Source organism: Calidris pugnax, unplaced genomic scaffold (genome assembly GCF_001431845.1).
Source record: "Calidris pugnax isolate Ruff unplaced genomic scaffold, ASM143184v1 scaffold28, whole genome shotgun sequence".
Classification (NCBI taxonomy): domain Eukaryota; kingdom Metazoa; phylum Chordata; class Aves; order Charadriiformes; family Scolopacidae; genus Calidris; species Calidris pugnax.
Window position 1 is genome coordinate 20293719 of NW_015090842.1, and position 11408 is coordinate 20305126.

The window sequence follows — 11408 nt, forward strand, 5'->3', positions numbered from 1 at the left end:
AGATGGTATTGCGTTTTAGTGCTTTTACTGACACCAAGTATGTATGACATGCACAGAGAACAAAGTTGGTCCCAACAGTCCAGTCCTTGATCTAGATTAGTGATTTGTGAGCGGAGCTGAGCCTCAGCACACACCACTTCATTCGCCACAGTACGTTTTTGGGTATCTATGCACAAAAACATCGCTATGGATATTGTGCCCATGAGCACCAGGTTGACTCAAGAGTCAAGGTGTCCTACTGCCATCCTTTGCCATATCAGCAGTGATATCTGCTGACTTTGTCTTTCATCTGCTCCCTTTACAACTATCTTTGCAATTTTTCCGTGCATGTGCTATCGCTTCCAAACTTTTCCTTGAACAAACCCACAGAGATTTCTGGCCTCTCTCATCCCTTCAGTGCCCACTCATGGTTACATTTCATGAAAGAGCCTCAAATATACCACCGGCAGGGGCAAAACAAACAGGTAAGTGACCAGGCTTGGCTACCTCAGCCTTCACGCTCCATTTTTACTTTTAACATCCTCTTTATTTCCCCTCTCTCCTTTCTCTTGTTCTTGGAATCTTGTCTCCAGTTAAACCAAGAACCTTTGAAAAATAAATCTGTTTCTCTTTTTGAATACAGAGAATGTAGCAGATTATACGCTTCTACAGAAACTCTCTGAATGTTACAATTGCACAAACACCACAAATCAGTAACATATACTTGAACTTCACAGGGTTTTTTGGTTTTTTTTGGTTTTTTTTTTTTTCACTGCTTAACTCTTTATTACCATGCTCCACGACTGTCGAAGTGAATTCCACTTTCAAAGTAAGGCGAGAACATCCAGGGCATATGTAAGCCTCATGAGAGGAATTCCCTAGTCTGGTACCGAAGTGTTTTTTGCCACAGAGTAAAATAACAACCAGAACAAACCAGATGTTTGCAAACTTCATGGTCATAGAAGAAAATGGTTTCATTCCAAAAATTCCATATATTCAAATCACAATTTTCTTCATTATAAACTAGTTCATTTTTGTTTCAGTAAACGTTGCTTTCACTGTGCTGATCAGTCGGATATTCTTAAAGCTGTGTCCAAAATAAGTAGAGATTTCATGGTCTTTTGAGGTAAAGCCTTATAAATAGGCTCATTTCTTTCTACGCTTCTTCTCCATTTTGTATTAAAGGATTTGGTCACTCAGGATGTGGTAGCTGAGTCCTGTACCCCATTTCTGATGGCAAAGTTAACTCCCTAGAAGAATGAGGAAAGCTGATTGCAAGCCAACCTGTAAGGCAGGGCAATATAGAAAATAATTAGATTCACATTTGTGCAAACATATAGCTGGAAAATCACAGAAGATAGACACCTTGCAGTTAGTATTAGAAATAATACAGAAAAAGTTATTCATATGTTTCATTCAGTATTTTTTCACATGTGTTCGTTTCTTCCTTGCTCACCCAGAGCACACATTGAACACTCAGGCATTAACCTGACAACAGAAGAGGCAACAGTGACAACCAAACTCTACCAGCCTTTGTGTAAGGGGAGCAAAGAGAAAAAAACGACAAGCCACACCCATGAAAGGAAAAAGTAAAATAAAACAGTAACATGATAAAAACTGTCCAGAGGCACTTAAAAAAATACGGTGGCTTTTTTCCAGTCAGAAATGCAGCAAATAGAAATTCTGCTACGGTATGCCATTTTACACAAGAAGAATCAAATCCAAACTCTGTGCTAAGGGCTGGTAAGGACAGGAAGCAAACTTTCAATCCCTGTGCTTGTAAGATAAAATTAGCGTGAAAAAAGTCTTTCAAATTTTCTTGAGGTGGAATGTGAGCTACTTAAAACGTGGGCTCACAAAGTACAGGAACCATTCAAGAAAAGCATTTTTTAAAATTCCAAGCATTTGTCTAGCAATTGATAGATAAAAAGCTATTAAGATATGAGCGAAGAGAAACATTTTCACCTGGTCTGTCATACCCCATGGAGAAGCAGAGCACAACTATATATTGGTGCAGCAACCAGGATTGAAAAGTAGGAGCCTTATTAGGGAATTCACACTATTTAGGACAATGACAGGATGACTTCACAGTACAACAACACAATAAATCAAGTCTGCATGTGACAGCTCTTACCTCAATGTTACTTAACTTTATTTAGCATTCTTAAGTATTTCCTTGTAACAGGGATAGAATTTCCCTCTATTTCTAGCTGACTGACAACACCATGACAGACTGTAAACTACTTGTGATTACAGTTTCCTCTTCGTCCTTAAATTAGACATAGTTACTGTACATCAACACGCTGGTATTGGCTGAGCTCTCTCTACCTTATCACTCCGTTCGTTGGTTTATAACCCCTGAAGCAATTAAAAAAAAAATAAATCAACTACACTAATGAGCAAAACAAACATCCTTTTGTCCGATAACAGACTGTATGCAAGCATTATGCTGAAATATCATAGAAACCAAGAGCAAAGAACAACACGCTCACACCTTTATTCTGTTTAACACCCTTAGCGTTTGGGGCTGGACAGGAACTTAAACTTGTTGATTCGTCCTAGAACGGCTACGTTTGGAGTTAATCCCCGGTTTTTCTGAAGCGAGGGTAGCCCAGAGCGAGCCACGGGATCTCCGCAGATAGTCGGCCGGGAGAGGCCCATAGAGCACCGGCGCGGAGGCGGCAGGCAGCCGAGGAGCCATCCCGTTCGGGGAGCTCGGCCCCTGCCGTGGCAGGACGAGGCAGCCCCAGAAACGAGGGGCACCGGGAAAGGCGACCGGGAGGCCCAGCTTCTGCCGCCCGCTCCGCACCCCCAAACCTTGACAGCACAGCGCTCCCCCACAGCCTACACACAGAAACGGCGCGACGGAAGCAGCAGCCGCGCCACCGTCCCGCTCCCTCCTCCGCGCCCCTCGCCCACCGCCCGCTCACCGTGCCGCCACCAGGCCCGCCGCCGCCATTTTCTGCGCTGTTTACCACAGCGCTCTCGCGAGAGCCCCATAGCGGCCAGCGCATGCGCATGGCGCGAGGGGGAGGGGCTGCGCGGGGAGCGCATGTGCGGTGAGGCGTGATGGCTGCCGAGGGACCGGCGGTTACCGTGAGGGAAGTTTCCCGCCGGAGGCAGTAAGGAGGCCGGGAGCAGTCGCCCTTTAAAGAAACACAGAATGGTTTGGGCTGGAAGGGACCTTAAAGATCATCGAGTTCCAACCCCCTGCCCGGGGCAGGGACACCTCCCACCACAACAGGTTGCTCCAAGCCCCCTCCAACCTGGCCTTGAACCCCTCCAGGGATGGGGCAGCCACAGCTTCTCTGGGCAACCTGGGCCAGGCTCTCACCACCCTCACAGCAAAGAAGTTCTTCCTAATGTTTCATCTAAATCTCCCTTCTTTCAGTTTAAAACTGTTCCCCCTTGTCCTATCGCTTTCCTCCCCTGATCAAGAGTCCTTCCCCAGCTTTCCTGGTGCCCCTTCAGGGACTGGAAGGGGCTCCAAGGTCTCTCTGGAGCCTTCTCCAGGCTGAACCCTCCCAACTCTCTCAGCCTGTCCTCACAGCAGAGGGGCTCCAGCCCTTGCAGCATCTCCGTGGCCTCCTCTGGCCTCGCCCCAACAGCTCCATGTCCTTCCTGAGCTGAGGACTAAGGCTGTTTGAGAAATGGATTCTTCAGGTGTGGGTGAATGGGGTTTAACACTTGCCAGGAAGACTAGAGATTCTTTATTCAGTTTCTCCAGCTGTATTTGAGATTGCTGAAGCAGTATTTAAAATATTCACACTTTGAAGAAGAAAACATACAAGCCTATCTCCAAATTCCTTTACAGCTCTGTAAGACCTTTTCCGTCATTTAAACAACCTCCAAGTCAGTATCACCTTAATTTTGAGAAGTTCCTTGAGATCATTCAAAAGAAACAACATTTGCACTTAAAACAGACAAACATCTGCTGTTACAAAAACAGAAAAGTTACACAAAACTATGTAATAAAGAAACAATACAGTTGACTGGAATTGGTTTATTTTAACAAAATGATTTTTGGGGGCCCGTTTCTGACAGATTTGGGGAATTCTCAAATTCTGTCAACTTTACAAGTTGTCAAGTTTACAAGTTACCTGCTCCTGCCAAATTACCTCGAAGAGAACAGAAATCAACCTCAACAAGATCAGCTCTTTGTCATGGAGGAAAGCTGAACTATTTAACACAAGGATACAGCAAGGATCCAAACTTCTGATGTCAAGGTTGCAGGTAGCTTGTTGAGCAAGGTATGGATAAATTACAGTAAGTCCACCAAGGTTCACTAAACAGTTTTGCAGCACTGATCGGAATATAGCACTCATTACACAGGATGTCAGGATATTCCTATTTCACTTTGCATGTTAAAGCTTCTTTGCGTATAATTCTGCCAAAATACATTGCAAACCATGCCCAGATCCATTCAGGTATGCGCTCACCCAATGTGAACTGTGGAGAGGCACAGGGAGACAACAAAAAAAAAGGAAAGGAAAGGAGAGATTAAAATATATTGCATTAAAAAAGTTTTTCAAATTACCACTAAAGCAAGGCAAAACCTGCTCGAACATCAGAAACTAAGCCTTAAATTCAAACCCGGGTAAGTAAATATATTTAGACATTTTGGAAGTGGTGCACATGACTGAACAGTTAGCTTCTGGAAATAAATTCTGAAGTGGTTTGCTCATGTTCGCAGCAGCAGTACTGTCCACTTCCTTTAACTGCCACATCTTGCCGGAATCCTCCTCATCTCTTTTATTCCTTTTGGACTAATCCCTACTTCAAGTCCTTCTACTTGACCTAATGCTACAGAAAGCCATGCAGTAGGACACGAGAGGTGACCAACATTCTTTGGAGCCCACAGTCTGTGCCCAAAAATGAAAAGTCAACATACGGAGGACCTGCTTCCAGATAGCGTAGGATAAAAATGTGGGGTTTTTCCCCTGCTGTTATTCCATCCTCCCTACCCACTCCTCCCCAGAGTAAAAATATGCTCAATAAATTAAGACTGAAAAAAGCTGCTTCTGCTCACAGAAGACAGTGAAATGCTTGCCCAATCAGCAACACCCCAAGTGAAACAAGATACCCTGTGCTTTTGAATAAAAAGTTGTCTCTTTCCCATTTCCGCTGTGCATTTCAAGTGGGAATTGGATTCACCCTCTCATTCTAAAAATAAGCATGCCTGAGTGCAATTTTCTAAAGCAGAATTAGTGACAAAATACGGTGCAATGCCTTTAAATCCTACAATATATATTGCACTGTTTCAGGATACAAGCATAGTTTTCATTCAGATTCCTAAGAAAGTAAACAGCTTATTTACTTCCATTGACAAACAGGAAATAGTTTAATGAATTCTGTTACCTTTATTGCATGCTTCCAGTATCCAGTAGTCCTTGTGGATAACCCAAGAGTAGAAACAGCATGACTTGCATATTCTTCAGCAGAAGGGAAAAAGAAAGATCTCTTTGATGCAGTGCTGCTGCATGCTACCATTTTTGTGGCAATTACGAATGGGGTTAAACTCTGAACAAAAATTCCTTTTGAGGCATACTCATAATGTAGTGCTCTACTGAAATAGTCCAAGTAGGTCTAGAAAGACAAAAACAGAAAGACATCTTTTTTTTTCTTTTTTTTTAATAAAAACAATCAAGTCTTAGGGCAGAGTTTTATATAAAACCTTGAATAAATAGTATAGATATATACATTTCTAAAGCACTACCAACAGTTCTATTAGTTGCTATTCGTTTGCTAAAAACCTGCAACAGTACAGCAACTTGTAGGACAAAGTGACTGCTTAAATCTCTGATGTGAATTTAACAAGAAAATCTGACAATTTCTGCCTAAAAACAATACAGAAACATTTATTTCATGTAAAACAAACACCTTGTTTAGTTTGAGGACACTGCAGGAGACGCTCCAAATCTAACTAAACATACTACTGTCAAAAAGACAAAATGAATACCTATTCCTTAACACATTTACAGGTTAATTTCATATTCCAGCTGATCTTCCCCAGAAGCTAGGTTAATTACTTCCTGGGACTCCCTTGTGCCAAATTAAACATGCATTTGTTTATGTGCATCTGTATTATCTCCTTTAGTTAATTTTATATTTACAGACTAATATAAAAAAAGCACGAGCCTGGTAAATGGGATTGCTGGAATCAGACGGGAAACTGAGCATGGCTCAGTCTTATCAAGGAGGAACACTGATGCCATACTGAAGCTACCACTGCGCTGCACACTCAGTCACCCCCTGAGAAAGAGCATCTTAGACTCTGCTTATGAGTGAATGGGTTTCTGCTCCCAAACAGCCTCACAAAAGCTTGGTTTCCAACAGACTGTTAGGAAAGCACTTTCCACAAATGCTCTTATGCCTGCTTTAGGAAAACAAACAAAATAACCTACCACTTCAAACACCTTACAGGCACAGAGACTTAGGATGCTAGAGCGGCTTGTACCCACTTCTGTGCCGATGTAGAGGCCAGGCTTTAAACCAGATTGCTGATCTAGGATTTGGATTAATGCTGGCAGCTAAAGGAAGAAACTTCGGTACACCTGGTTTTGTTCTGTTCTTTTTCATTCAGGCCTTTTAATTGATTTAGTTGCAGTTTTACATACACTTAACCAAGGGAAGAGATACTCTGCAACAGAAACAGGAATGTTAAGCCAGTTTCAACACTGAAGAAAATCCACAGTGAGTTTTATACCTGGGGTAATAAGAGCTGGGTTTGCTCCAGGCAAAAGGAAGTACTGGCAAAAGCTATCCCAGGAGCAAAGTTGCACAGGGGTTAGGCTACAGCAGAGGGCAGACACCCACAGCTGGGAGCAACAACCACTTGTTTACACTCCAGATGGAGACAAGATCCTTCTACAATCTCCGCTGCTTTTGTGGATTCAGGAGCAAGTCATCCATTGTAAATCCACATCCCTACCTGCATTCATACTTCCAGCATCACCCAGCTGCCCCATCCTATTCATTACTGACTGGATCTCCCCAGGAAAAATAATTATGAGGGGGAAAGTTCTTTTCACTTCTCCCCAAATATGGTACAGACAATGACATCGGAAGCTTTCTGCCACTTGGTGTTAGGTGAAGCAGTGGCTTGATTTGGCCACAGCCCTTGTTGTAACGGTGGCCTAAGCATGAGTAGAGAGCCTTTCTTACTACCAAATATGACCATGTAGGTAGCTTGAGGTATGTCTGCACAGTTCAGCTGAAGAAGACGGCTGAAATTCTTGACCCTTTCAATGGCTCATAGAACTGACACTTTGCTTTCCACATCATTCCTCTGAGGAAGGTAACATTTCTCCTAAAACTACTGTTATGCTACCATTCACACATAATCCAAATAGCACTGAATTTGGTTCAAAGCCCAGTATTGGTGAAGACAAAGAGTTTACTGCATATTATGTGTAGCATTCACCTCTGATACTTTAACAAACCCCTAAAAAACTTTGAAGTACATTGTGATATCCTTGCTGAATGTGTTTACAACCAATCTATAATGCATCTACTTTTCAGTGCATACCATTAAACACAACACCCCAACTTACTTTAGAGGCTCCATAGATTGTCAGCATTGGTGTCGGCTGACAACAGGACGCAGAAGAAACATTCACAATTGCCCCTCTCATCTTCTCTACCATGCGCGGCAGCACAATATGCATCATCATGTTAGCAGAAACAATATTTATGTTGATCATGTCCCACAGCACATCCTCTGACAGGTTGGTAAAATAGTCCGGGTAGGGATAAAACATTCCTACATTATTCACCAAAATGCCAATTTCTCTGTCTTTCAGAGCCTCCCTAATGGCTGGGTAAGGCTCACGCCCCTTGCTGAAGTCAGCTACTATGAAATCTGTTTCCACTTTATAGGTTTCAGATATGCTTCTAGATACAGACTCCAACTTCTCCTTGTTTCGGCTGATTAAGATGATGTTGACACCACGCTTTGCCAGTTCTTCAGCATACGCCTTCCCAATACCATCTGTGCTACCTGTAATAGAAAATAGAAAAACAAGGTGAAAGTCAGAACAGCCTCACCCTTGTCTTTTGGCAGTCCTTTCAATTATAGCTTGAAGATCTGAAGATCATGTGGCACTGAATATGGTGATCTCAAAACCACAATAAAGACAACGTCACAGAATCATTTAGGTTGGAAAAGACCTTTAAGATCGAGTCCAATCATTAACCCAGCACTGCCAAGTCCACCACTAAACCATGTCCCTCAGCACCACATCTACCCATCTCTGAAATACCTCCAGGGATGGTAACTCTAACATTTTCCTGGGTAGCCTATTCCAATGCTTAATAACCCTTCTGGTGTAGAATTTTTTCCTAATATCCATCCCAAACCTCCCCTGGCACAACTTGAGGCTATTTACTTTTGTTCTATCACCATTTCCTTGTGAGAAGAGACCGACCCCCCTGGCTACTCGCTCCTTTCAGGGAGTTGTAGAGAGCGAGGTCTCCCCTCAGCCTCCTTTTCTCCAGGCTGAACAACCCCAGCTCCCTCAGCCTCTTCTCACAAGACTTGTGCTCCAGACCCCTCACCAGCTTCATTGCTCTTCTCTGGACCCGCTCCAGCACCTCAATTTTTTCTTCTAGTGAGGAGCCCAAAACTGGACACAGCCCTCGAGGTGGGGCCTCACCAGTGCCAAGTACAGGGGGACAATCACTGCCCCAGTCCTGCTGGCCACACTTTCTGATACAGGCCAGGATGCTGTTGGCCTTCTTGGCCACCTGGGCACACTGCTGGCTCATATTCAGCCGACCAACACGCTGAGGTTCTTTTCCGCTGGGCAGCTTCAGGCACTCTTCTCCAGGCCTGTAGTGTTCATGGGATTGGTGTGACCCAAGTGCAGGACCCAGCACTTGGCCTTGTTGAACCTCATACCACTGGCCTCAGCCCATCAATCCAGCCTGTCAGATCCTCCTGTAGAGCTTTCCTACCCTCAGGCAGATCAACACTCCCACCTAACTTGGTGCCGTCTGCAGGCTTACTGAGGGCAACTACTCTTTTTTTCCTCAGTTCCAGCTAAAGCTCTCTATTCAGCCAGGCCAGTCATCTTCCCCGCTGGCTTATCTTATGTCACATGGGGACGGCCAGGTCCTGCACTTCTAAGATTTCCTTCTTGAAGAACATCCAACCTTTCTGGACTCCTTTCCCCTTCAGGACTGCCTCCCAAAGGACTCTCTCAACCAGGCTCCTAAACAGTCCAAAGTATGCCCTCCAGAACTCCAAGGTAGCAATTCTCCTGATCCCCCCCTGCTCTGTACTTCTTCAAGAATCAAAAACTCTGTCACTTTGTGATAACTATGCCCAAGACGGTCTCCAGCCATCACATCCCCCACAAGTCCTTCTCTGGTCATAAACTGCAGGCTCAGCAGGGCACTGTCCCTAGTTGGCTCCCTCACCAGCTGTGTCAGGAAATTTTTCTCAACACACACTCCAGGAACTTCTTAGACTGTTTCCTCTTAAACTGCAGGCTCAGCAGGGCACTGTCCCTAGTTGGCTCCCTCACCAGCTGTGTCAGGAAATTTTTCTCAACACACACTCCAGGAACTTCTTAGACTGTTTCCTCTCTGCTGTACTGTATTTCCAGCAGATGCCTGGTAAGTTGAAGTCCCCCACAAGAACAAGGGCTAGCGATTGTGAGACTTCTGTGTTTTCATCCTGGTTGGGTGAAGAGACAGATTCGCAACATGGTATCCACCTTGCTGGCTTTCCCCCCTGATTTCACCCATAAACACCCATTCTCCTCCCCACACATACCTATTCTCCCCATCCTTCAGCTCTAACCAAAACACTCCCTAACATACAGGGCCATCCCACCACCTCTCCTTCCTGGCCTATCCCTTCTGAAGAGTTTACAGCCATCCTTTGCAGCACTCCAGTTGTGTGTGTCATCCCACCGTGTTTCCATGATTGTCAGTAGCAACCTTCTGCAATCCCACCTCATATAAGTTTTATATTTTCTATGACAACAGAGAGCTTAGAGTAGAACCTTAATGAAAGGCAAGCACGTCAGTAGTACATGACTTAAACCTCGTTGAACAACTCGAGCACATGTGAAAAGCACATAGCAAAAAAAGGATTTTGTCTACATCTCTGTCTACACCTGTATGTGTTCCGGTTATACCTTGCAATTATGGGTAAAAATTGCTCTGTGATTCTTTCCCAGCAGTCAGTCAATGCACTGAGCTCAACCATCTCCTGAGGAAGTGAATTTAGTAGGGCACTGAACAACTGTCACTGCTCAAGAAGATAAACTTGCAACCTGCGATAATGCAGGCACAGCTTGTGACATAAAGCTCGACCAACAATATAAGCTAGTAATTTTTATAGTACCAGCACAGTATTTTATATCACTTACCTGTGACCACAGCCCATTTTCCATAGCGCTTGACAAGATCAATCTCGCCACCCAGCTTTGGAATTAAATGCAACCTCAACATGCTGTAAGTGTCAAACGCAAGAGACACACACTTTCTGACTGTGTACCATGCTCCAACTATAGCCAGGGCCTCTATGTAAAAACTGCAGGAACGGCTGATCTCTCTGTACAGAAGGTAGAAACGATCCACTGCAGCCATGGTGATCAAAAGCCTGGAAAAAAATAAGAGAGACACAGGCAATGACAATCGCCTCTTGGGCCACATAAACTCTTCAGACTGAACGGATAAGTTCTGAGAGTCAGCACATGCAGCCTGAGCACCACTTTGATGCAGAAAAAGCCACAAAAATGTGGGTATTGCCTACCATCATCCTCACTGTTTTAGCTACTGTTCAAGCCTTAGTTCAAGCTACTGTTCAAGGGCTTAGCTGTTAATCAGTTATACTGCAATAACACAAATCAATGATGCTGTAAATGAAGCAATTTGAGTCCAAGCAGATAAGGGAAGCTCAACTGAAAAATTAGGTTTTGGAAGATTAAGATTCACCCGTAGAAGAGGCAAGGACAACAAGCTGAGCACGCAAGAAATAACACTCTCCCAAGCACAGATGGCTACAGGAGAGACACAGCAAGCTGAGACAGACACGTAACTTTATAAAGTCCCCGGTGCTATCCCGAAGCACTGCCTATTTCCCAGCACACACACCGCACCTGCCGTGTCCTTATGTCTTGGAAACCCTTGAGCCACGGGACGGTGCCCCGCATTAATGTCACCAGCTTTCACTAGAAAGCTTGCTGTGCCTCCTCACAAGGTTTTTACGAGTGAGCAATTTTTTAAAAACAAGCACAAAACCCAACGGCCTACTCCTCGGCAGCACCTCGCCTACCGCCGGAGCGGGCTCCTCACCGCCGCTGCCTTTAGGGCCGCCCACACCCTGCCCGCTCGCCCAGCCCCGCTGCGTGCCACAGGCCTCACCCTGCGGGGACGGACAGCGCCGCTCGGGACCGGCCCGCCGCCTCACCCCCGCC

At 44.7% G+C, this 11408-nt stretch overlaps 2 protein-coding genes across 4 annotated transcripts in view; both read right to left on the reverse strand.

Annotated features, from left to right (window-relative positions):
- MBTPS1 (membrane bound transcription factor peptidase, site 1) overlaps positions 1-2975 on the reverse strand; it is a 28180-nt gene extending 25205 nt beyond the window's left edge. Inside the window, exons 1-2 of one of the 2 annotated variants that reach the window (XM_014942391.1) lie at positions 2910-2975; positions 771-1263 (exon numbers count right to left, since the gene is read on the reverse strand). In XM_014942391.1, coding sequence (XP_014797877.1) covers positions 771-957 — 187 coding nt within the window. In that variant the 5' untranslated portion in view covers positions 958-1263; positions 2910-2975. Of the gene's footprint in view, positions 1-770; positions 1264-2473; positions 2781-2909 lie in introns of those variants that run through there. The other variant, XM_014942392.1, reaches the window with a different exon arrangement.
- Positions 2976-3951: 976 nt separating this feature from the next.
- On the reverse strand, positions 3952-11224 carry HSDL1 (hydroxysteroid dehydrogenase like 1). 2 transcript variants are annotated; one of them, XM_014942437.1, is made up of 5 exons: positions 11091-11224; positions 10359-10591; positions 7533-7978; positions 5338-5565; positions 3952-4428 (listed from the first exon to the last, which is right to left on the reverse strand). In XM_014942437.1, the coding sequence occupies exons 2-5, from the start codon at positions 10576-10578 to the stop codon at positions 4327-4329; spliced, it is 996 nt and encodes a 331-aa protein (XP_014797923.1). In that variant the 5' UTR covers positions 10579-10591; positions 11091-11224; the 3' UTR covers positions 3952-4326. The 2 variants fall into 2 exon arrangements, with proteins under 2 accessions (XP_014797923.1, XP_014797921.1); XM_014942435.1 differs by lacking the exon at positions 11091-11224 and having other exon boundaries at positions 10359-10710.
- Between the last annotated feature and the right edge of the window lie 184 nt (positions 11225-11408).

Excerpts from the sequence above, each read along its gene's own strand:
- HSDL1 (XM_014942435.1), bottom strand. The coding sequence starts at position 10,644 with ATGTGGCCCAAGAGGCGATTGTCATTGCCTGTGTCTCTCTTATTTTTT. Across the intron at positions 7,979-10,358 it reads AAAATGGGCTGTGGTCACAG|GTAGCACAGATGGTATTGGG; the intron begins GTAAGTGATATA and ends TTTCTATTACAG. Across the intron at positions 5,566-7,532 it reads CAATCTATGGAGCCTCTAAA|ACCTACTTGGACTATTTCAG; the intron begins GTAAGTTGGGGT and ends TTGTCTTTCTAG.